General features: G+C 39.7%; 1 protein-coding gene across 2 annotated transcripts in view; it reads left to right on the top strand.

The window, feature by feature from the left end:
* AAMDC (adipogenesis associated Mth938 domain containing) overlaps positions 1–22,109 on the top strand; it is a 30,614-nt gene extending 8,505 nt beyond the window's left edge. For both annotated transcript variants that reach the window (XM_047879208.1, XM_047879209.1), the window contains exons 3-4: positions 19,842–19,937; positions 21,934–22,109. In XM_047879208.1, the coding sequence (XP_047735164.1) occupies positions 19,842–19,937; positions 21,934–22,074 (237 nt within the window). In that variant the 3' untranslated portion in view covers positions 22,075–22,109. The remainder of the gene's footprint in view (positions 1–19,841; positions 19,938–21,933) is intronic.
* Positions 22,110–26,552: the final 4,443 nt, after the last annotated feature.

The following is a 26,552-nucleotide window of genomic DNA, read 5'->3' as shown; positions in this document are numbered from 1 at the left end:
AGGATGAGAAATACTTAAGTCCTGTTCCTCCCAGGAACAAAGCCTTCCAGCTGGTAGCTGAAAGGGGAAACAGCTCTGTGTTGTAGGTTGATGCAATCCAGTGGAGTATCCACCTCACTGGCTGGGAGTGGAGAAGCAGGCAGCAGTCTTCCTGAGAAACCATAGATATTCACCTTGCCTACCAAATATTTATAGAATTTCCTGAAGAGATGTTTCTTTTATTTTTCTGTTTTTTTGAGTTTATTTAGAGAGAGCGAGCGAGTGGGGGAGGGGCAGAGAGAGAACACGAGACAAGATCCCATGCAGGCTCCGTGCTGACAGTAAAGAGCCCAGTGTGGGACTCGAGCCCACAAACGGCGAGATCATAACCTGAGCTGAAGTTGGATGCTTAACTGACCGAGCCAAACAGGCACCTCAAAAGATGTTTCTTCATTTGCTGTTTGCTCTTAGAATCATTTCCAAAGGCTTTGAGTGGTATTCTTTTTTCCAATTTTTTTTTTTGGGGGGGGGGGGCGTTAAAATTTGTCTTTTGTTTGTGTGTGTGTGTGTGTGTGTGTGTGTGTGTGTTTTAGTTTTTGTTTCCTTTTTTTTCTTAATTTTTTTTAACGTTTTATTTATTTTTGAGACAGAGAGAGACAGAGCATGAATGGGGGAGGGGCAGAGAGAGAGGGAGACACAGAATCGGAAGCAGGCACCAGGCTCTGAGCCATCAGCCCAGAGCCCGACGTGGGGCTCGAACTCACGGACCGCGAGATTGTGACCTGAGCTGAAGTCGGACGTTTAACCGACTGAGCCACCCAGGCGCCCCTAGTTTTTGTTTCCTTCAATAATTTTCATTTTGGAGGAGGTTATGGAGCTCCTCATACTGTAATTATGAAAGTTGATCCTTCAGTTTTAAAGGATAATTTTGCTTGATACATAATTCTTGATTAATAGTCTTTTTCTTGGGGTGCCTGTGTGGCTCAGTCAGTTAGGTGTCCAACTTGGGCTCAGGTCATGATCTCATGGTTCATGAGTTTGAGCTCCACGTCAGGCTCTATGCTGACAGTGCAGAGCCTGGAGCCTGCTCAGATTCTGTGTCTCCCTCTCCCTCTCCCTCCCTCCCTCTCTCTCTCTCTCTCTCTCTCTCTCTCTCTCTCGCTCTCTTTCTCTCTGGCCATTTCCTGCTCATGCTCTCTCTCTCTCAAAAATAAATAAACATTAAAAAAAATTTTGTTTAAGTCTTTTTCTTTTGGCCCTTTGTATATGTCATCCCACTTTTTTGGCTTCATTGTTTACTAATGGGAAACCCAACTGTTAAAAGTTCTTCCTTGGACTTGACAGGTCATTCCTCTCTTGCTGCTTTCAAAATTCTTTGTCTTTTGTTTTTGACAGTTTCACTGTGATGTGTCTACATGTGGATCACTTTGAATTTATCTTATGTGGAATATATTGAGCTTTTTGGATATGTGCATTGTTGTTTTTGTCAAATTGGGAGGATTTTCAGTCATTCTTCAAATATCCCTTCTGCCCATTCTGTCTCTCCTCTCCTTTGATATCCATTATGAGTATATTGGTATTTTAGATGGTAGTCCCTCAGATGTCTGAGGCTTTGTTCATTTTCTTCATTCTATTCCCTTTTTTCTCACATTGGATAATCTAAATTAATGTATTTTTCACTTTTGCTGACTCTTACCTTCTGTTGAGCCTTTTTAGTGAAATTTTCACTTCAGTTATTATACTTTTCAACTCCACCATTTCTATTTTGTCCTTAAAAAATAATTTCTATCTCTTTATTGATATTCTCTAATTTTTAAGGTATTGTCCTTATACTTTCCTTTAGTTCTTTGAATATAGTTTCCTGAGATAATGATTTGACAGAGATTTCCTTATATGCCTGGAACCAGTAGGTATTCCAGTGTTTGCTGAGGGGCTCTGTTTGCAGTTTGCGGTATGTAGTCAACACTCAGCCAGGCAGTTTAAAATTATGCCTATTTAGGGGTGCCTGGGTGGCTCAGTTGGTTGAGCGTCCGACTTCGGCTCAGGTCATGATCTTGCGGTCCATGAGTTCGAGCCCCACATCGGGCTCTGTGCTGACAGCTCAGAGCCTGGAGCCTGCTTTGGATTCTGTGTCCCCCTCTCTTTCTGCCCCTCTCCCATTCATGCTCCATCTCTCTCTAAAGTAAATAAACATTAAAAAAATAAAAAATAAAATAAATTAAATAAAATAAATAAAATAAAATTCTGCCTATTTCTTGCTTATGCTGAGTCTCAAGATTAGCCAGAGTGGTGCGTGTAGGGCCTTCTCATGTCATTCCTGAGCATTTGCACAACCTGGACATGTGTATCACCATTTCAATACCAAGGTTCATATCAGAGTTTTTCAGAGCCCTCTATGGAGATCTCATTTCCCAGTTTTCCCTTTTGAGTTTTTTGGTTAACCTTGTTTGCCCTGCTATCTAATGCATCAGGCAGCTGCATTGTTAAACATTTATCTCTGACAGTTTTGGACAAACTTCTTTGAGGGGAAAAAGAGGTTTATACTGGCAAACTCCAAGTCAGATCAAATAAAGACAACCTATGAATTGGGTTTTCCAGAGAACCATCAGACGGGTCAAATAATAACAGTTTTTTAGGAGAGGAGATTTGAAGGAGTTTTATTCTATTATTCCATCTTGTGACTTCCAGGCTGGTAGTTTTCACTGTGATTGTGGGTTGTTGCTTTTCAAGGCTACCAGAGAACTAGGGAAGGAGAAAATTGGAATAGGGCAAGTTAAAATTGCACAAAGCTGACTTTTCAACTGTTTTTTTAAATAAACACATCCTGAATTTTTGGAGACCTTTGTTAACTTCCAGAGAACAGAGTAAGTTTATGTTTACACTTTTGCCAGTAGTCTCATTGCTTTTATGAAGAAGAGGATTTTCAGAGGTTCTTCACAACACTTTCACGGATGTCACTCAGAAGTAACTACTTTGGATTCATACTTGTGCAGTGGTGTGCTGGACGTGGCTTTCACTGGCTTGTGAGAATTGATTGTTAAATTTTCAGGAATTTTGTAAGCCAGCTTTTTTTTTTTAAGTTTATTTACTTATTTTGAGAGAGAGAGAGAACGGGAGGCCAGAGAGAGAGAGGAGAGAGAGAATCCCAAGCAGGCTCTGCACTGTCAGCATAGAGCCCAATATGGAGCTCAATCTCACAAACTGCGAGATCATGACCTGAGCCAAAACCAAGAGTTAGTTGGACGCTTAACCAGCTGAGCCACCCAGGTGCCCGTGCAAGCCAGTTTTTAGACACAGCCATTATTAAAAACTAAATTATATAAACTTAAATAAGGTTAAAACATAGGTAATACATATTTAAAATTCATTAATTCCTAATTATTTTACTACATTCTTTGCTCTTGAAGTTATTTACATCTGTTGTTATCTGTATGGTAAAAATACTATGTTATATATGCTACTGTATATCTCTTACTAACTCTGCATTGAGTGATGTCACATTGGTATCTTAAAGTCAAACATGGTGGGAGTGTTTACACCACAGAAATTGGAAAACACTACATATTGGGGCTTTTTTTTTCTTTGTCTTTTGAACTTTATGGCTTTTAAAAAAATTTTATGGGGGCACCTGGTTGGTTCAGTCGGTTAAGCATCTGACTCTTGGTTTCAGTTCAGGTCATGATCTCACAACTTGTCAGATTGAGCGCTGCATCGGGCTCAGTGCTGATGGTGCAGAGTCTGCTTAGGATTCTTTCTCTCCCTCCCTGCTCCTCCCCTGTTTGCATTCTCTAAATAAACAAACAAACTTTTTAAAAAATAAAAAAATTTTTATGGCTTTAAAAACTGCATTATTAAACATAATAAGTTTAATTCATTGCAAATTATTACCCATATTATCCATTTAATTAAATGGGTAAATTAAATTACCATTCCAATTCAAAAAAATCTTAGAAATAGAGTATGATCCCTTTCCCTCCACCCATATCAAAGTATTTCCTTTACACTTTTCAAATATCTATCTGTATCCACAACCCATAATTTGTATTGTTGTTCATGTTCAAATTTTTATATTAATGGTATCATCTGTTGTCCACCTTTTTTTTTTTTTTTGTATTGAGGTTTTATTCTGCTTTTGTGTCTCCCTTTTTTGGTAGCTGTACATTTTATTTCCATGTGCTTAATGGTTATCTTTAATATTGTAATATATTAGGTTGAACCATATGAGATTGATAATATTTTATAGATAAAGAGTTGAATATTAGGAATTTCATGTAGTTCATCCTAATAAAATCTAAACAAGTCTAAAATTAATTTTTATCTCTACTTCAGTAAAGTATCCTTGCTTCATCACTTCCCTTCCATCTTACACATTGTTATCCAATAATTTAGTTCCTTTAAGAGTAGGTATTTTCTTATTACATTATTTATTGCATTCAGATATTTTGTTTTTTAATCATTACAATCAATGTTTGCTTATATTTACCCACACGTATACCAGTTTCCTTGCCTATCCTTCCTTCTCGCAATTTGGATCTTTGTGGATCTTTCTTTCTTTCTTTCTTTCTTTTTTTCTTTCTTTCTTTCTATAGATATTCTTGGCAAGTTCCTTTAGTGAGGATCTGTTAATGAACTCAGTTTTTGTTTGTCTGAAAAGGCCCTCGTTTATTAATCCTAATGCTTCTTGGTATTCTAGTTTGACAGTAACTTTTTATCTGTGGGAATCCTGAATGGTCTATGTCCTTCTTGACATTTGTCCTGTCAAAGATTGATATTTGTTTCTTCTTGGCATCCTACATTACTCTCAATCTGGGACTACTTTTAGTCAATTTCCTGACTGAGGTCTTCCCAGATCAGGCTGATATTGTACATTGAACCCCAAAGTGATGTGTAGGTAAGTGTGGGATTATAAATTCTCAAGGGACACATTTTCCCCACACACAGAGCCCCTGCTTTTCCCTATTCCAGTGGGTAGATTTTTTTGGTCAATCCTTTTACTGAAGATGGGTTTAATAAGGGCACTTAGCATATTTAGTAGGGGTGTCACTGTTCCAATGTCATATCTTGCTCAAGTCTTATCTCCTAATCTCAAAGTGTTTCATAAAAGACAATAAGAATGGGAGATGCCCCAGCGTTACTTCAGTTATCGGTATACCATTCTGATTTTCAGCTGTTTCTTCACTTGTGCCCTTTGGGAATTTCCCTTTCATCTATAAGCTCTGCTAAGCATTTCAAGGGATGTTTATTTTTATTCAGCATTTGTAGGCATTTTGTTTAAGGAAACTTCTCAATTTTTATAGTTTGTCACATTGTAAACAATCACACCTATATAATCTGTATAGATAGTCACACCTACATAACTGGGCTCCACAGAAAAAGAGAACCCCAACACATGCTCTCTGTTCATGCCTTGGTTTTGAACCACATGCACTCATTTTTTTTTTTGATCCAAACACCTAGTTGCTTATTAGCTACCAACTTTGATCTTAAAGAAAGGACTATATCTGGATTGGTTAAAGGAATGGGAGGGCATTGAGATATAGAAGGGGCAGAATGAGAGAAGGCTGAGGAATAAGAAGACATAATACTTGTGAACCAAATGACTCCATTGGATTATTTCATAGAGTAAAGCTAGAGAGATGTAAGAGTAGGCAGTGGTATGGTTGACAGAATGTCTGCAGAGCTAGGTTTACATTTTATTTAATGGATGAGGCATAGCCATTTGAGATATTTATGCAGGAGATTGATGTGTCTGAAAGATTATCCAGATTATGGGCATAAGATATATTGGAGTACTAATTTATGCCCCACATTGGAGAGGTTTTTTTCCCCCTCAACAATGGATTTAGCACATTGTACCTTCCTTATATAAGACTGTATGCATTAATATTACTATGAATGTTATCCTTTGTTTAAGGAAACTTAAGGACGCAGAAATTATATAACTTACATAGACACAGAGCAAAAAAATGTGAAATCAAATAGTAAACCCAGGTCACATTCTAACTTTATTTCCCATTCCTTCCTCATATATCATGATTCCTCTTAAACTTTAAGGTTAAAAACTACAAAACTGGAAAATACAAATTGCAAAACTGAGGAGGTGCCATTGATGATAAGTTGCCATAAGTTTAGTTTTTAGGATAAGCAAGAGGAGGTGTTCTAGAACTAGTTGGAGGGATAAGAACTAGGAAAGGTAAGAGGAAAAGCTGAGGTGTTCATCTAGAACTCATCTGTATAGAGCTAAAAGCACAGAATCAAAGCCATGGAGTCCTCATCGATATAATGGAGACAGTTAACATTACCTACCTCACAGAGTTGGTCTAAAGATGAACATACTGTGCTAGACGTGGTGTAGGCACTCAATAAATGAAGCTGTTATTGTTAAATCAGTAGTAGTGTGGGTGGAAAGGAGACTATTGAAAACCATTAAGAAGGTGAGATTGACAGGATAAGGAAACTTACTAGGTTGAGCAGGTGAGGGAGAATTCTAGGATGGATAAATGGGTACACGGTGGTGCTGTTCACTGAGATTGGGTATATCGGAGTAGGAACAGATATGTTTGTGTTTGGGGCAAAGGCTGGGTAGAGAAAATGATTAATTCTTTTGGGGTATGTTGAACTTTTTTTTTAAATAACTTTGTGTATGGTTTAAGTTCACAAGTCTTGTTTTTTTTTTAATGTTTATTTTTGAGAGAGAGAGAGAGCGTGTGAGCAAGTGGGGGAGGGGCAGAGAGTGAGAGAGAGAGAGGGAGACACAGAATCCGAAGCAGGCTCCAGGCCCTGAGCTGTCAGCACAGAGCCTGACACAGGGCTCGAACCCACAAACTGTGAGATCATGACCTGAACTGAAGTCAGACGCTTAACCGACTGAGCCACCCAGGTGCCTCTGAACCTAAACTTTTGTTAGGGCATCTAGATAGAGATGTAGCAGACATTTAGATTCATGGGTCTGGGCACTGTCACATTTTAGGTGGGTAACCTTAAACAAGTTATTTAGCCTCTTTGTGCCTCAATTTAATCACCTATAAAAAGAGAATAATGTCTGTTTATCATAGGTTGATGTAAGAGTATGGCATGGGTTGGAAAGAATACATTTTTTAAATGTATGCAACTTGCCTTCATGCAAATTCATTCTTTTCTCTGAATCAGTCTGAATCAGTATTTCTCAGTGTCATTCATGGTTCTCTTCCATTACAGTCACCTAGAGTACTTGTTTAAAATGCATATTCTTTCTCTCCCTCATTCTCCCCACCTACTGAATCAGAATCTCTTACCGGGTGGGACCTGGAAAATAATATACTTCATGGGGTTGCTTTGAATACAAATATGTTCATCTTGGTAAAGCCTCTACCACGGCGACTTTCACATGGCAGATACCTGATTTTTTTTTTTTAACAATACAATTCCAAAGTTTCCTTTCACTTGCATCTCCTATATTTCATAACACATATCTGAAGACTTAGTTATTCCATACCAAATGCTTATCCCCTTACAAACTTACCATGATCTTTTATTCCTCAGTACCTTTGCTAAAACCATTTCCTTTACTTGGAATGACCTGCTTTCCTTTATACCTGCTGAAATTTTATATATTCTTTAATTCTTAGCCTTTGTAGTATCTCCTCTATGATAATCCTTGTGAGAATAAGCTGCTAACTCTCTTCTCAGTATTTCTGCAATACTTTGTGCCTCTATATTGTAGCACTTAGTGCAGTCCACCTGTATTATAATGAGTGTGTATTTATCTGTTTCCCTCATTAAATGGTGAACTCCCAAATGGCAAGAACTATGCATTTTAGCACAGGACCTGTAAAGTGGGATCTCAATAAATGTTTGCTGCATTGAATCTGTCATTATGGATATCATTAAACATTTTGGGGGGAATGCCTGGGTGGCTTCGTCAGTTAAGCATCCAAATTCAGCTCGGGTCATCATGGGTTCAAGCCGCCATCAGGCTCTGCACTGGCAGCACGGAGCCTGTTTGGGATTCTCCCTCTCTGCCCCTCCCTTGCTCGTGCTCTCTCTGTCTCTCTCAAATAAATAAACTGAAAAAAGAAAGCCAAACCAGGTAGAAGCCACCCAGGGAGAACTAAAGTAAATGGGGAAACTTTACCCCAACTTTCAATTTTGAAAAATGTCCTACACAACAGCCATATGAATGGCACAATATATTCCCCTACACCCTTAATCTAAATCCTCAAGTTATTAACATTTACCATGTATTTTTTTCTCTAAACACACAGACACCTCCCTTCCCTCCCCTGAATCACTTGAGACTAAACGTCAGATACTGTATTTCAGCATTGCCTTCCTAAGAACATGAACATTTTCTTACATAGCTACAATATCATTATCACAAATAAGATTATTATCTTTGGTACAGTAATATTATCTAATATACATTCTATCTTCAAATTTCCCTAAAGTCTCAAAAATATCCTTTATAACTTTTGTTGGTTTTGCAGTTTTATTTTTATATATAATACAGGCAATAGATATAAAGTAGAACTTAGTTCTCAGAGATTTGGCCAGACTGGAGGTTCTCGTGCCCAGGTCAGTGCTACCTAAGGAAAGGTAGATGAGCTGAGGTCCCTAAGCCTTTCTGCTTTTGCGTTTGTTTGCTTTTGCTTTTGTTTTCCCACTCACCTTCCAAACCTGGTTGACAACATAAAGCCTGTGTTGAGCTGCTTCTATGTTGAACCTCTTCTCATTTTTTTAAATTTTGAAAAATTTCAAACCAACAAAACAAACTGGAAAAAAAAAAAAAAAAAGAACAAGCACTTGTATACCATCAGCCTATATTCACCAGTTAACACTCTGCCACATTGACTTTGTCTTTATATGGCACACATACTACCCCTCTCCCTTTCTCTCTCTTTCACTAATTTTTTTAAGTTTATTTATTTGGAGAGAGAGAGCATGAGCAGGGGAGGGATAGAGAGAGAGTCCCAAGTAGGCTCTGCACTCCATGCTGAGCCAGCGCAGCGCTCGATTTCCTGAGATCCTGACCTGAACCAAAATCATGAGTGGGACGCTTAACCGACTGAGTCACCCAGGCACCCCACCCCCACTTCAATAATTATTTTTGCTGAATTATTTGAAAGTAAGTTACTGACATTGTGACACTTGATAGTTCACATGAGCCCTAAGTACTGCAGAATGTATCTACTAAAACAAAGCCATTCTGCCATACATAATCACAGTATTATACTCAAAAAAAACTCAGCATTGATAAAATATTAAGTAATATCAACTCCATAGTCAAACTGTAACAATTGTTCTAATTAAATAATGTCTTTTATAGTTGGCTTTCCTTGCCAATCCAAGATCCAATCAAGGGTCGGTCATCCTTTACATTTTGTTGTCCTATTTCTTGTTGTTGTTGTTGTCCTATTTCTTTAGTCTGTTAATCAAGTCAGTTCCTCCCCATTTTTTCACTTTTATGACACAGATATTTTTGAAGTGTCCAGGCCAATTATTTTGTAGAATAGTCTACAATTTAGATTTATCTGATTCTTTTCCATCATGATTAGACGCAAGTTAATCATTTTGGGCATAAGTGCTTCATAGGTGGTTATATCTTACGTGCATATCTGAAGGCACATAAAGTCAGTCTGCCCCTTTATTGATGAGGTTATGTTTGATCTGTGTTTAAGATGGTGGTAAAGGTAGAGTGCCCGGGTGGCTTAGTCATTAAGCATCTGACTTTGGCTCAGGTCATGATCTCGGTTCATGAATTCAAGTCCCACATCAGATGAGCTCGAGCCCTGCTTCGGGTGAGCATGAGTCCCCTTTTGGGCCAGCCCCGCTTCTCTCTCTCTCTTCTGCCCCTCCTGGGATTTTTTCTGTCTTTACCCCTCACTCAGTTGCAGCCTTGCTCTCTCTCAAGCAAAAAAAAAAAAGGATTAAAAAAAAGATGGTGGTAAAGGTACATTTTTCCATTTGTAATCAATAAACAATCCGTAGAGTAATGATTTGAAACTTTGTAATGTCTTGTTCAGACACCCAGCAGCCTTTTCATCAAGTGGTTTTAGCATTAACCACTGATCCTTGCCTGAATTTATTACTAAATTAGTGGTTGCAAAATGATGATGCTTCTGTCATTCCTTCTACATTCATTAGCTGGATTCTTCTGTAATGTAGCTTTTCTTCTGCCACTCCCACCCTTTTTAGTATCACTACAGGCTCATGTTTTCTTTTTTTATTTATTGTGTACTATGTTCTTAATGTGTTTCAAAATTCATATGTTGAAGTCCTAACACCTAAAGATGATGGTATTAGGGGTTGGGGTCTTTGGGTGCTTAAAGGTGTAGCCCTCATGAATGGGATTAGTGCCTGAGAAAAGGGGCTACAGAAATATTCCTTCCACCACATGAGAATAAAGAAGGCATTGACTACAAACCAGGAAGAGGGCCTTTACCAAAACTCAACCATTCTGATGCCTTGATCGTGGATTTCTAGCTTCCAGAACTGTGAGAAATAAATTCCTATTATTTATAAGCTATCTACTTTGTAGCTTTTTGTTACAGCAGCTTGAACACAATAATGTTTTAATCCACTGCCATTGGTAATATTTTTGAGGTTTAAATTGTCCCAAATTTGACCAGTGTTCTTTTGACACGTTCCCAACAGTTTTTTACCATTGCCTTGTTTTCTGGCATAGCAAGATATATTATCTCTTGATTCAGCCATTTCTTCAAAGAGCCATGGTTCCTTTTAGTGAAGAATGGGATGTAGAAATCAAGAGCTGGATGTTAGGTGTGTTCATTGTTATTGAGATGTCACTACATCTATGCCTTTCAGTATACACAGCCAGAAAATGTGTGTGTGTGTGTGTGTGTGTGTGTGTGTGTGTGTGTAATGAATTCATAAAACCTCCAGTTTAATCTAATACCTCAAGATTCTTTCTCTTATTCCCCCATTCCATATCTGTGCTTTCCTTCTCCCATGGAGAAACCTAATTCCCCAAAGCATCGGTAGAATTACATATTTGCTGTGTTTTTCTATGAACACAAAATAATTTTGAAATTACTACACCAATATTATAACTAACATCAAAATCACAAAATAAACTTTGAGATCTTTATAGGTATTTTTGTACTTGGAACACATCTCCTTTAGGTGTACAATCAGAACACTGTTAAAAACTTACTTCGTATATCATTTCCTTTTTGTTGTATCATCAATTTCAGACCATTGAGTTCATTTGTTTCTGTTGGCATACTGTGTAAGGGTCTCCCTACTTCCTGTCTTTGCAGATTTAATTTTTTGAATGTAAAACATTTACATGGTTTAGAAGTCAAAACAATTTAACAAGGTACACTTAGAAAAATCTCACTCCTTTCCCTATCTTTTCTATCCCATACCTACTTCACTCCAATAGGTCAGTAACTATTTTTATTAGTTTATGGTTTATCTCTTCTGTATTTTAATAGTAAGCAAATATACACATACACCTACCCACATACGTACATACATACATCTTTTTTCTTATAACTCCCTTCTTACACAAAAGGTAGCATATCTTGCCCTTTTTTTCTCTTTCACTTAACAATATATACTGAAAATCAGGATATCAGTTCTTAGAGATATTTTTTCTTTTATACAGCTATAGAGTAATCCACTATGTTCTTCAATTTATCCTATGGATGGGCACTTAGATTGCTTTCAATATTTTGCTATTATATATAGTGCTACAATGAATAACCTTGTATATGTATATGGTTTCTTGTATCATTGGAGGTGTATCTTCAGCATGTAGGCTTAGAACTAGGATTGCTGGTTAAAGTATAAATGTAAATGTAGACTTGTTAGATGTTGTCAAATTCCCCTTTATAGAGTTTATACTATATATTAGTGTTACCAACAATTTATGAGGCCAGTTTTGAAATGTAGAAATGATTTAAACTGTTAGTAAAAATGAAAAGCATGTCCTATTGCTTTCTTTATTCAAGTCAAAGTTAAATAACAGAAGATGGAACCTACCAAGAATGAAAGAAAGGACTCTGGTGATTCTTTGGGGTCTTTCAGAACCCTCTTTTGAAGCTCAAACAAGTTAATCTAGCAACCAAAAATGAATTTGGCATGTACTGTCATAATTCAACATTTAAAAATATATAGGGATTGCTTACAGGGTGCTAAATATTGTCTCAAAGCCTGACATACAGTCAAATCACCTATCTCCTCCTTCAAGGAAATGGGAGAATTAGGCAAAGAGAACATTGTAGTAAGTGCTATAATACATGAACCAAAAGAGTTGCAATGGGAGAAAGGAAGAAGCACGTAAAACTGCCTGAGTATTCACAGAAGGTGTGATCTTTGACGTGATTTTTTTTTTTTAATGTTTATTTACTTTTGAGAGACAGAGACAGAGTGTGAGCAGGCAAGGGGCAGAGAGAGGGAGACACAGAATCTGAAGCAGGCTCCAGGCTCTGAGCTGTCAGCACAGAGCCTGATGCGGGGCTCGAACTCCCAAGCTGTGAGATCATGACCTGAGCTGAAGTCAGACGCTCAACCGACTGAGCCACCCAAGTGCTCCTGACCTGATTCTTGAAGGGTAAACAAGGGAACTTCCCAGGTAAACAAGGGAACTACCAGGGAAAGTGTGTGCATAGGCATAGAAGGGTGGGGGAAATGCTAGAGTAGAATCATGGGGCGGGAGGGGGGGGGCTCCTGGTGTCTTGGTTGAGCAACCAACTTTGGCTCAGGTTATGATCTCACAGTTCATGGGTTTGAGCCCTGTGTCGAGCTCTGTGCTGACAGCTTCAGGCCTCAAGCCTGCTTTGGATTCTGTGTCTCCCTCTCTCTGCCCTTCCCATTTGTGCCCTGTCTCTCCCTCTCCCAAAACAAATAAACATTAAAAAAAAATTTTTTTTAATCATGGGAAGAGCTCCTCAATTGGTCAGCAGTGTCTACAAACATTTATTTGCATAGGAGACTCTATCATATGGGTAGTTGGGGCTAGATGGACATGTAAGGCTCCTCCAAGCCGTAGATCCTATCACTTTGAGACTAATATGTAGACTTAAATCTTATTCGTGGATTAAATTTTAAAGTCAGCACTTAAGATGAAAGTCATGGCTCAGGTCATGATCTCGCTGTCCGTGAGTTCGAGCCCTGCATCGGGCTCTGTGCTGACAGCTTGGAGCCTAGAGCCTGTTTCAGATTCTGTGTCTCCCTCTCTCTCTGCCCCTACCCCCCTCATGCGCGCTCTCTCTCTCTCTCTCTCTCTGCAAAAATAAACTTAAAAAAAAAAAAAGATGAAAATTGCTTAGAGTCAGATCCCTTCTAGAAGATCCCCTTAATGTTAGAACATATGTGTTATCTTCCATACAGGACAGATAAAGTAGTTCTTTTGCATTTAAGGTCCATGTTGTATGAAGAATGCATATTGTAGGTTTAAACACTAGAAACACACTTGATGAGACCAAAGTTTCACACTGGAAGCAGCAACTAGGAAATTGAGATGGAAGGAATAACAGACGCATGACTGCCATCTCATGTTATGCTCTTTGAGTACAGTGGCTGAATTACCATCACTATTTAAATAGTTCTTTCTTTTTTTTTCTAAAAACATATAGTTGAGGGGCACCTGAGGTGGCTCAATCAGTTAAGTGTCTGACCTTTGATTTCGGTTCAAGTCATGATTTCATGGTTTGTGAGATCGAGTCCATGCTGGGCTCTACACTTGACAGTGTGGAGCCTGCTTGGGATTCTTTCTCTCTCTCCCTCTCTCTGCCCCTCCCCTGCTCATACTCTCTCTCTCTCTCTCCAAATAAATAAACATCTAAAAATCGAACAAAAACTATATAGTTGAATTCCCATAAGGTAAATGTCTCTATGGCTCCCTGTGTATATTCTACATAGAAGACATAGTCCCTTGGGGTCTAGTGTCATTAACTCCCTCATATCTGTTCTACCCAAATGATTCACAACTAGTCATGGTTTAGTTTAAGAATGGGACTGTGGATCTGGGGCGCCTGGGTGGCGCAGTCGGTTAAGCGGCCGACTTCAGCCAGGTCACGATCTCGCGGTCTGTGAGTTCGAGCCCCGCGTCGGGCTCTGGGCTGACGGCTCGGAGCCTGGAGCCTGTTTCCGATTCTGTGTCTCCCTCTCTCTCTGCCCCTCCCCCGTTCATGCTCTGTCTCTCTCTGTCCCAAAAATAAATAAACGTTGAAAAAAAAAATTAAAAAAAAAAAAAAAAGAATGGGACTGTGGATCTGTTAGGTTAAAGAAGAAGCTGCTGTGTATATTAGAAATCCCAAAATCTAGTGGCTTAAAGAAAACAGAAATATATTTGTCTTATTAGTGTGGCCCACCTAAGCTGGGGGGGGGGGGGCGGGCAAGGAGAACAGCTCTGGGGGAACTGCCAGGGGCCCATGTTTTTTTTCCTCTGTTGCTCTACCATCTTCTAGAGCATTTGAATGTCGGAGTTCTAACTTGAAAGGAAGGTGAAAGAGAAGAAAACTCACACCTAATGTCTTAAGGCCCAAACCTAGATGTTGTGTCATTTCTTCTGCTCCTATTCCATTGAATTTTATATTGGTGAGAGCACAGTCACATTGCCATACCTGGCTGCAACGGAAAACAGGAAGTGGAGTCTCTGGCTGGGCAGCTTCTTTTACCCAGAAGAGGTAGAATAGATTTTGAAAGAACTCGCAGTCTTGCCAGTAGGAGATGTGAGGGCAAGTGTAAGGGACATTTGGAAAATATTCCCACTCTTCGAAGTTAATGAAGAAGCATATTACTAGACCGCCTATGTTTTTCATATTCTGATAATTTTATTTGTATAAAACCTGTTGCCTTTGCAATTCCATGTATTTTCTATTGTGCATTTAAAATTTTCATTTTGAGAATGGGGCTGTAGGCTTTGCCATATTGCCAGAGCAGGCTGTGTCACCAAAAACAAAAACGAAACACAAATTTGCCTCTGCCCTGGTCGAGACAGGAAGACCATTTAAGAGGCTCTTAATTCAGGCAAATGATAATGAGAATGTGACTCAGGCAGTGTCCACAGGGGACAGATTGAAGAGATCCTTTAACCCTCACTTGCAGAATCTGCTTTTCTCAGCAACACAGCCAGATAACAGCGTTGCCACTAACCATTTATTTCAGCAAGAGGAAATGCTTCCTTGAAAGCGTAATTTAGGAATGTTTTCTTTTTAAACTTAACATAAAATAAGAGGAAATGTCCCAGCCATGTAAGATGCCACTCTGTCGTTTAGCCGGTATAATGGATATTATTATTATTATTAGCTGGACATTTCCCCACAATTAATAGCTTTCCCTCAAGAAAAAACAATAAGATTTTACAACCTCACATGGTGTGACGGAAAGCCTCTTAAAGAAGAGGAACAGAATCAGACACTCATGCAGGGAAGACAGCCTTGTGGTTTGCCCCAAGGGATTGGAAGAAGCGGAGGAGTCGCTGGTGGCAGGTTGAGGACACCTCAATAACAGACTGATGCTCCAATCACAGGCCTCTGCACAAAGCTGTGAGTAATCACCCACCAATGCCGGGATCCACAGGCTGTTGCAGAGTTATCTTTCACTGCTCTGTACGTGACACCCTGGGCCTGCAGTATTGCACACAGCAGCCACATTTGTCACTTGAGTTCCATTGATCCAGCAACTCTGATGGGTTGCGGCTGTCTTCAGTCTCTGAATCTCCCAAGGATTATGGTTTTGCACTTTTACTGACCTTTCACTTGATTTTGAGCAGTGGCGTTGTTTCCTTTTACTAGAATGTGAGCTCTTAGAGTCTGGGGATCATGATGCTCCTCGAAGTAGATGCAATTCTTTGTTAGATGAAGCAATCTTTCAATATTTCAGTTAAGTGCATTTACTTGAGGAAGGTGAGGCTCCCCAACCTTATTTGTAATTCTATTAAATATTTACCTTGGTTATTGCCCCAGAAGATTATTTTAAGTCCTGTATAGCATAACTGCGGTGCAGGGCAGTTCTAGGATTAATCAGAGCCATGGAACTAAAAACACATCTAATCCTTTTACATTTCTTTAAGAACTAATCATTGTAATCAAGTGAAAAAAAATCCCTTTTTATCTTGCCTTTTAAAAATTTATGAACCGAAATAACTTTTACAAAAAAAGAATCTATTCTCCCCCAGTCTCCTCTGATCTTTGTGGAGAACCAGTGAAGCTGGAGGCAGAGGTACCGTTCAGAGCCACCTGGGCCCGAGGTCTGCATCCTTGCCCCAAATGAGGAATATACCCTTCCTGCCGACCAGTTTGGTTCACTCTTTGACATGCAGGTGTTCCAACTTTTCATAGTCCCTTAAATGTAAGCTCATACAGTCTTAAGTGTCAGTTCCTTAGAAAGATGCTGATGACATAAGTCTGAATATAAAAGTGTAATAGTGAGAGAGACTGGCTTCCTTATCAGCCCTGGAACATTCACTGATGGGGTGAAGGATGTCAGCAGCACTTGCACACTCCATAAGGAATCAAGAGCCGTGGAGAAAGCCGGCAAAGATACACTGCATCTGGTTCCACTTGGTATAGCGACTTGGCATCTGTTTTGTTTCCTTGGCTAACTAAATGAGGAAGCAGTGAGTTGTATGTGTGCCTATATGTGGTCTCTTCCTGCTAATCTATAACCTGCCTATACTACTACACTTAAAAAAAAAATGGGGTGCCTGGGTGGCTCAGTCGGTTAAGTGTCTGACTTTGACTCAGGTCGTAACTTCACGGTTCATGGGTTTGAGCCCTGCATCATGCTCTGTGCTGACAGCTCAGAGCCTGGAGCCTGCTTTGGATTCTGGGTCTCCCTCTCTTTTTGCCCCTCCCGTTGCTATCTCTCTCTCACACACAAATAAACAAACGTTTAAAAAATTAAAAAAAAAAAAATATATATATATATGTATTCTGCAATTGTTACATGAAGTAACCTATAAATGTCTATTAGGACAAATTGATAGTGTTGCCCAAGTCCTCCATTTCCTTATTGACTTTTTGTCTATTTGTTCTAGAATTACTGAGAGAGAGTTGTTAAAATTTCTAACTATGGTGGTGGTGTCTGTTTCTCCTCTTAGTTGTTATTTTTGTCTTACATTTTGTAGCTTTTTTACTAAGAGTATACAGATTTGGAGTTGTTACATTTTTGTTGATGAATTGGCCTTTTAAGCATCATGATATGACACTGCTTATCTGTAGTAATATTTCTTAAGGTCGACTTAATCTGATATTAGTATAACCACACCACTTTTCTTAGTGTGTTTATGTGTTTTTTCATCCTTATACTTTCAACCTGTGTTTTTTTAATTTAAAGTGCATACCTTATAAGTAGTGTTTAGTTGGATCTTGCTTTTTAATCTAGACAATCTTTACCTTCAACTCTTTAGTCCACTTAATATTATTGATATAGCTACGTTTTATTTTTTATGTTTATTTTTGAGAGAGAGAGAGAGAGAGAGAGCGCGCAGCAGAGGGGCAAAGAAAGGAGGAGACACAGAATCCGAAGCAGGCTCCAGGCTCTGAGCTGTCAGCACAGAGCCTAACGTGCAGCAGCCACCCAGGCCCACCGGTATAGCTATGTCTAAGTGTTTCAATTGTCATTTGTTTTTTGTTTGACCTCATGTTTCCCATTCCTTCCGGCGTTAATCAACTATTTGTTAAATATTCCATTCTGGGGATGTCTGGGTGGCTAAGTTGGTTAAGTGTCCAACTTTGACTCAGGTCATGATCTCATGATTTGTGGGTTTGAGCCCCACATCAGGCTTTGCTGACAGCTCAGAGCCTGGAGCCTGCTTCGGATCTGTGTCTCCCTCTCTCTGCCCCTCTGCCGCTCTCACTCTGTCTCTCAAAAATGAATAAATGTTAAAAAAAAAAATTTAGGGATGCCTGGGTGGCTTAGTTGGTTGGGCGTCCAACTTCAGCTAAGGTCATGATCTCATGGCTCATGAGTTCGAGCCCCGCATTGAGTTCTGTGCTGACAGCTCAGAGCCTGAAGCCTACTTCGGATTCTGTGTCTCCCTCTCTTTGCCCTTCCCCTGCTCATGCTCTGTCTCTCTCTCCTTCAAAAATAAACATTTAAAAATAAAAAAAAAAAAATTTAAATATTCCATTCTGTCTCTTCTGTGATTTTTTAGCTTCTGTTTGTGTAAGAGAGACAGAAACAGAAAGAGAGAGATTGCTCTAGGGAAGATTCAGGTTCATACTTAAACTAATAAATATTCTACCTGCAGTGAGCAACACAACTGTGTGTGGTCATTAGGCTTATTTCTTTCAAACTTCAAGAAAGTTGCTCCTTGGTTTATGGTATTCGAACAAAATGCATTAAACTGAAAGTTACACGTTTCAGTTCAAATCCCAGCTCCACCACCTAAAACTTGTGTCATCTTGGCCAATGTGTATATATTTTGTGAGCTTCAGTTTCCTTATCTATAAAATGAGAATGGGTGTTTTAGTGCTACTTTATAGGATGACTACATAGATCATGTGAAGTAATTTCTATAGTTGTATTATGAAAACTGTAACTATAAACATATAGGATATTATTTCAGGATTTAATGAAAAGACTGATTTGCTCTCTTTATACCTTAAAAAGTATACATAAATTTCAATCCTATCTCTTCTATCATCTTTCTAAATTGAAAAACCTTTCTTTCTTTGGTACACTTGTCTTCATATTTTTGGCAGTTCTTTCCTTGTACCATCTCCAACTATGATTGGGTGCCCCTTCCACAACCACTGCATCAAGGCATACTTCTTTCTGCTCATACTTTAAGACCCAATTAAAACAGCATGTCATTTATGACAACTTCCCACTCGTATTTATTCCCTCTCTTCTGATATCCTCTCAACTCTATTTACCTCATCCTACTGTAACTACTTCCACACATTCACTAACTTTGCCTGAATGAAACTCCTCCATTAACTATTTGGTTCATCTCAGTATTTCCAAAGTTGAGTGTAGAGCCTGGTGCAGAGTAAGTGCGCAGTAAATACCTGTTGACTGAATGAAAGGATAAAGATAGACAACTCAGGGAAGGACGGCTTTGGTCAATGATCTTCAGTGCTGAGAGTATCATCCCTGTGAAGATACAGAATACGTGAAGCCCAGTAATTGTGCTCGTGTTTATCAAACTCCCACTGTCCCATTTGCTGATGTGGAAGCAGTTCAGAAGCCACCATCCTTTAATGTTGGATTAATGTCACTAAACATCTTACCTTAAATATCCCTAGGAGACTCTGGGAAGACTATGTAGTGACAGGTTTTAAAGCATCAATGTAAGTTTTCCATAAGTGGGAAAGGAGCTCAGAAAAAGGTCTTGAAGTCTTTCCACAGTCCAAATTTTGGTTTAGTGTGCAAGTGCTTTCTTCTTCTACCCCCCTCTTTCCACTCTCACCTGTGACACACCAGTCATACTGAATGACCTTTAGTTCTCCATGTTTTTCTTTCCTCTGAGCCTTTGTACATGCTATTCCCTCCACTTAGAATGCTTTGTTCCACTGATTTCCTGTTACCTGGCTAATTCTTGTATGTTGTGTAGGTCTCAGCTTACATGTTACCTCCTCTGGGATGCCTTCAGTGACCACTTGTCCCGACTCCCCAAGTCTGAATTAGGTGCTCTTTCTCTATGTTCTCACAACACCCTGAACTAACTTCCTTTAGCACTGATAAAAGTATTGAAATTTCTTTTTAGTCTTCTATATTTTTCACTAGACTTAGCATTGAATCTTCTATTATTCCGAGGGCCCTGAATGATGCTTGGCACAGAATAAACCTCAGTAAACATTTTCTCAATAAATTAATGGATGAATGAATGAATCCCACAAGAATCCCAACTGCAAAGAAAGCTTAAAATAACAGGTAGCTGGTATACTTTCTCTTTCCATATCCAGCATTCTCCTGGTGTGCAGCCTGCAGATGTGGAGGAAGTTGTTAAGAAGGGTGTGCAGACTCTTGTGATTGGCCGAGGGATGAGTGAGGCCTTGAAGGTAGGTATTGGTGAGCACAGCATTCCTGAGGACAGCTGGTGACCTCTTGGACCATTACCTTAGAAATATGTCCTTCTTGGGGCACCTGGGTGGCTCAGTTGGTTAAGCGTCCCACTTCGGCTCAGGTGATGATCTCACCGTTTGTGGGTTCAAGCCCTGTGTCTGGTTCTGTGCTGACAACTCAGAGCCTGGAGCCTGCTTCTGATTCTGTGTCTCCCTCTCTGCCCCTGCCCTGCTTATGCACTCTCTTTCAAAAATATAATAAAGGTTTAAAAAAAAAAAAAAAGTCCTTCTTGGGAGCTCATCTCAATATATCATGCACCCTCATTTTGCTGAGTCAGGAGTGGCCCAGGATAAAATAATGGATGTTAGTACTCTTCCTCATCAGGGTTGGACTCTCCAGTCTCAACCTAAGCCTAGGCCTGTGTTGTTTCAACAATTTTTCAGAAATTCTTCACTCCTAGAATTCTCAAGCTCGATAGCTATCAATATTCAGTTCTTTAGATTTCATAGTACTTCACTTTTTTATTACATGACATTTTTATAATACTTTCTATTCTTGCCTTGAACACAATCAAGTTATGCCTTTTTTCCCTTTCAGAAAAAAAAATTATTTTTATTGTCCTTAAAGAAATAATACATGCTTATACCAAAACAGGAGATGCAGAAATGTTGAAGTAGAAAAGTGAGAGTTCCCCACCCCGGTTTGTACATGTAATGTATACTGCTCCAGGTCTCTATGTAACTGCAAATACATACTCTTACACGTACAGATATACACTACACACTTATAATCAGTTTTTACATCAACAGGATCACATTGTACATATTTTTCTGTAACTTCCTACTGATGTTGTTACATTGTGGACAGCCTTTCACAGAAGTATATAGAGATCTACCTCATTCTTTCCTTTAGACAGATGTCCTAAAATACAGTTCCCTACTGATAAAGCTGCGATTCATTTATATTTCTTGTTTAACCTAGTTTTTTTCCCATTAAAATAATTCCTTTCTACAGGCTACTGTTATTATAAAGTTATTCAAACATATAAAAAATATAGGGTGTTTAAAAAATATTTCAGAACTCTTTCTGAGGCAGAGTCTAAATAAAATCTTAAAATACTCAGCACAAGCCAGTTAAGAAAATATCCAATAATAGCTGCCACTATTGAGAATCTTTTATATAAATTGATTTACATTTATTCAGTGCCTTCTATGGGTCAGACACTATTCTAGGCACTGGAGACAACACGAGAAATGAGACAAACAAGGTTCATGGCCCTCGTGGAAATTAAAACAGTAGATAATTTCACATCGTAACAAATGTTGTGAAGAAAATAGTGACTTCTGAGGGGCTGCTCTAAATGCAGGAGTCAGGAAGGGCCTTTCTGAGGAGACATTTGAGCTGCCGTGTACATACAGTAGTTAACTTCATGCTCACGCCACCCTGTGATGTTCGAGTTATTCCCATTTTATAGCGGAAGAAACTGGGGTTGAGAAACTTTAAACAGCTCGCCTACAGCCACTTGGTGGGTACATGGCAAAGTTAGAATTTAGACTTTGGTTGGACTAACTCAAACATTCAACATTTACATGCTAGACATTTTACATACCTTAGCTGAATTAATTTTCATACCAGCCCTGTGAACTAGGTATTATTATCCCTATTTACAGACATGGAAACCAAGGGTCAGAGAACTGAATTCACTTACCCAAGGTCACACTGCTAGTACCACTTAAATCCAAGACTGTCTGACTCCAGAATCCATACTCTTTCCATTTCCACTTCACCGGAGCTTTGTACATGCAGGATACTTTCAATCAACTTCTTAGAAGCCTTACTGACTCCTTGGGGCTCACTGCCAAATTTTCGACTGGTAGATGCTGGGTGACAGTTGTCATTGTCCAATTCTGTAGAGAGCACTTGCCCCATGGCAGGAAAGGAAACCCTGGAGAGCCTTTCCCTGGACTCACTCATCTCTTTCCCTCTTCCCAGGTGCCTCCGTCAACTGTGGAGTACCTCGAGAAACAAGGCATTGATGTGCGGGTCCTCCAGACAGAGCAGGCAGTGAAGGAGTATAATGCCTTGGCTGCCCGAGGAATCAGGGTGGGAGGGGTCTTCCATTCCACGTGCTGATGGAGCCTTAAGGAGAATAAATCACTAAGCCACAATGCCTCTGACTATCACTCTTACCACTCTCACCAACCTCCCAACCAGCATTTTTCAACAGCTGCTCATGCCCGGTGCTGGGCTAGGGTTTGGGATGCATGGATGACTAAGGCAAGGTCCCATTCTGGGGGGAACTGAAAAGGGAGAAGACAGATATTTACCAAAGTTTAATAATACAGTAAATGTTAGGCCAGAAATATGAGAAAATAAAGGCAAAAATAAAGCCTTCTGCTTTGAAGGCCAAAGAAAAGTTTCAGTGCATTAAAATTACATTGCGATTGATGCTTTGGAATGTTTAACCATTAATTCAACCAATTTTTACTGAGTACTTTATATGCCAGGCACTACTAGAGGCTCCAGAGAAACAGCAATAAAAGTCTTATCCTCACAAAGCTTATATTCTAGGGGGGAAAATAAACAATAAATTCCTAATGAAAGCAGAACCTGTTATGAAGAAAAAGAAAGCAGGATAAGAAGATGAAGAGTAGTGAAGGCTATTTCAGATACATGGTCAGGAAAAGTCTCTTTGTGCAGATGACGTAGGAGCAGAACCCTGAATGAAGTGGCAGAACATTTCTGTAATAGTAACAGTAAAAGGAGCAACGTCCTGATACTAGGGATCTAGGTCATCTGTCTTACTAGCTAAACCTCACCTTCCCTTGCTACGAAATGATGGGGCTGGACTAGACCACCGTGGATAGTCTTTGTTCTGTTAAATGCCACATGTCCTTTGTGAAGCCTTAGAAGAGACTGATGAACTATAATAAATTATCACCATCTCATTAGTTTTCATTCCTCCCCCTCTTTAAAGAGTTAGGAGTATGGGCTTTGGTGTCAAATAGCCTTGACTTTGAACTGTGGCTTCCTGCCACTCATTGGTTGGGCATTTATTTAATCTCTTAAAAGTTTCACTGTTCTCATCTGTCAGATAGGGATAATAATTAGTACCTGGAGTGATTTTGTAGGTATTAAATGGGGTGATTCATACCATGTCTTAGCATACTGCTTGGCATGTGGTAAGGACTCAATAAATTGAAGCCACTGTTGTCATTGTATTTTGATTAATAGGTGTGCTGTGTAAAGTCAACGTTTCTTTTTATGGTTCATAACATAGCAGCTTACTTCATAGATCTGTAGAATGTTGAAGCCCAAAGGAACTATCTACTCTTATTTATTCATTCTCTTTCATGCCCATTTACTAAGAGGCTCTTACTGAGACTGATTTTCATATGACCAGTTATTGCTGGGCCCTGGGGGTAGAGAAATGAATAAATTCTAATTCTGTGGGAGAGACAAATCTACAGATAATGATGATACAGGCGTTAATGTTATAATAGTTACAAGGTCTAATGGTGACCTAAAGGATGGCCTAATCATACTAGAATGGAAGCGAAAGTAGAAGACATCACTAAGAACAGGACACAAGCTGAGTCTTAAAGAACAGGTGTTCATCTATTCGCCGAACATTTGGCAAATTTTAAACATTTACTAGGTCAAGTGTCTATCACAGCCACAATAAAATACAATTGTCCACCTCAGCCCTTGTTGAAGCCACGACCCCAGAAAGCTGGGTTTTGCTCCATGTGAGCCTGTCACCTGCTTGGCCCAGTTGGATATCTGACTGGGCAGCCAATCCACAGACCAAACAGCAACTTAAGATGTGGCTTGGCAAGAAAAGGGGAGCTAAGACTACTAGAATGGAAAGTGAAGGAACCTCTCCAAGTTTGCCCAGCAAGGAAGTGGCAGTGTTCTCACCGTGCATCTGCACACAGAGTAGTTGGAAGAAACAGACATTAAATACAGAGTGATGGTATCAATGTTGCAAACTGGCACAAAGCTACCTAGACACCTATTTTGTCTCCGAGTCATCAGATTAGAACCCAATGCTGTGTCTTGATCTCTGCTACACACCACCTTAAAAGGTCCATGGGAGTGGGATGCCTCACTGGCTCAGTCGGTAGAGCAGGCAACTCTTGACCTCAGGGTCGTGAGTTGAAGCCCCACACTGGATTAGAGCTTACTTAAAAGGGGGGGGGGGGGGGGGGGAGGGCATGGGAGTGAGATCCTCACAGACCTGACTTAGCCTGGAGGTCTGAGGAAGTCCTGCTCAGTGTCCTTCCTGCCACCAGCAATTTGACAGATACAGGATCTTTCTAGGTCTCAGTTCACTCAGCTCAGAAAAGCCAGGCACCTATATGGCTAGTGGGTGTTTGATAAAATTCAGACTGTTTCTCTATTGATGCAATCAACTTTTTTGTTTTTAAGTGGAATGTAAAGTGAGACATCTCTAGTGGGTGTTGCATTAGGTGGGTGTAATCAGTGTTCCTGAGTTGTCTCCACATTATAGAGAACTTAGTACAATCTTCTTGGAGACAGAAGTATCTGGCAGTGACATTATTAAACTTTGTATAGAACCTGGTAATAAACAGCTCCAATTTCTGAATCTGTTCTCCATGGTCATTGCTGGAAATGTGCAGAACCTGGAGAAAAGCTATTTTTCCACGTGACACTATACTTGGTCCCATGTCTTAATCATTAAGCCCTTTGATTTGATTTGTAGGCAGCACAGCCCTCCCTCTGCCCACACTTAATTTCTTCTAGCTTGAGTGGTTCCTAAGACGAGAAGTCTGCCAAGTGCTTTCTGGGTACCCTATAATTCTGTTTGCAGAAGTCAATCGTGTCAAAGCCAAATATAAAGTCCTTTCGGAAACACGAATCCCAGGGCTGGCTTTTACAGGCATGCCATGGTACTGCTAAGTTTGCTCTGGAATCATATTCATTCTTCCCCTGCCTGGTATGTGCCAGTAGCTGTGCCAGGGATACAACAGATGTTCTCACTGTGCGTCTACGCACAGAGTAGTTGGAAGAAACAGACATTAAATACAGAGTGATGGTACCAATGTTGCAAACTGGCACAAATCTACCTAGACACCTATTTTGTCTCGGAGTCATTTTAACATTAATTTTTAGTGGCTTTTTTTTTTTTACATGAAAATGCAGATTTCTGGCTTTTCTGGAAGAACTGGAAGATCTTATACCCCAAGGCCCACACTTACAAACCACTGAGTAGAACTGAATGACAACTGTCTTCTGACAGAAGCTATGCTCTGACTGAAGAGAACTGAAGTCTATTATCTTCCTCCAGGTTGCATGACTCCTTTTCCCCTGCCTACCTTCTTTAGAGGTTTCCATTTGTGAACCTGAAATAAATACTTAAATAAATATCCTTAAAGAACATATAGAAGGCTGTCGGAACACAGAGGCCACGTGCCAAGCCAACAGGAGACACAAGACAGGCTCCAGAATGAGGCTCAGTTCTGGAGAATGAGAAGGAACCAAAGGAGACAATTTGAGGATATATTCTGGGGCTCAGCAGGTCCAAAGGTCTGAGACAAAACAGCATGCTAAATGTTGGCAAGAACTACAGACCTTCTCTATAGCCAGAGAAGTACAAGAATGTGTTGCAAAGGCAGTATGAGGCTGGAGAGCAGGGGAGGGGCATGAAGAGCCTTCGGGGACAGAACTTTAGACTTTATCCTGGGACAGAAGTGGGTCACTTGAGAGGGACTTAAGCAGGGGAAGGGCATGAGCAGATCTGGGTTTTAGAAAGATCACTCTGGTAGCTGTGTGAAGACTGAACTGAAGGGGCAAGGTTTGAGGCAAAATCTTTAGGAAGCTAATGCCCCATTTTAGGGGAGATGATGGTGGCCTGCACTAGGACAGAAACTGAGTATGAGAAGGGAATTGAGTCAAGAAACATCTAAGCAGAATTTAAAGGACTTGATGGCTATGTTTACATGAGGGGTGAGGAGGAAGTCCAATGTGACACCTAGGTTTCTAGCTTTGCCTGCTGGGTGCAAGGGAGACTGCTTACAAAGCACAATAGACCCATTATGGAAACCATATTCACTAAGAATCAGGAGGCCTGGGTTCCAGCCGTGGCTTCACCATGGATTCTCTCTGGGCTTGTACATTCACTTCTAAAATGAAGGTGCCACACCAGAGTGATCTTTATACCCCCTTCAGGTCTTTATAATATAAGGTCATTTTTTTCACTTCATTCAAAGTGTGGAAACAGATGCAGAAAAATCAAGATTCTCATATTCCACAGAACCTGATAATTCAGGGTAAAAGGAATTTAAAAGGTTGGACCCAATCTCTCATATGATACTTGAATTCCTTTGCAAGAAACTTGTTATGAGCTTGTTCAATGTCTGCTTGAACACATCCAACATGGACATTTTCTTATCTCCTAATGTATCCCATTTAATTCTCACCTACCTTTTAAAAACTTATCTTAACACTAAGCCATAATCTGCCCCTTAGTGTATCTCCACCTTTGGTGCAAAACATACTATATTCTGGGTATTAAGACCTAGGACAAAGTCCTAGCTTTGCCCCTTAGGAGAAAAACATAATCTCAAAACCTCAGTTTCTACACCTGT

Source organism: Prionailurus viverrinus, chromosome D1 (assembly GCF_022837055.1).
Source record: "Prionailurus viverrinus isolate Anna chromosome D1, UM_Priviv_1.0, whole genome shotgun sequence".
NCBI classification, from domain to species: domain Eukaryota; kingdom Metazoa; phylum Chordata; class Mammalia; order Carnivora; family Felidae; genus Prionailurus; species Prionailurus viverrinus.
This window is presented reverse-complemented; position numbering and strand designations above follow the sequence as displayed.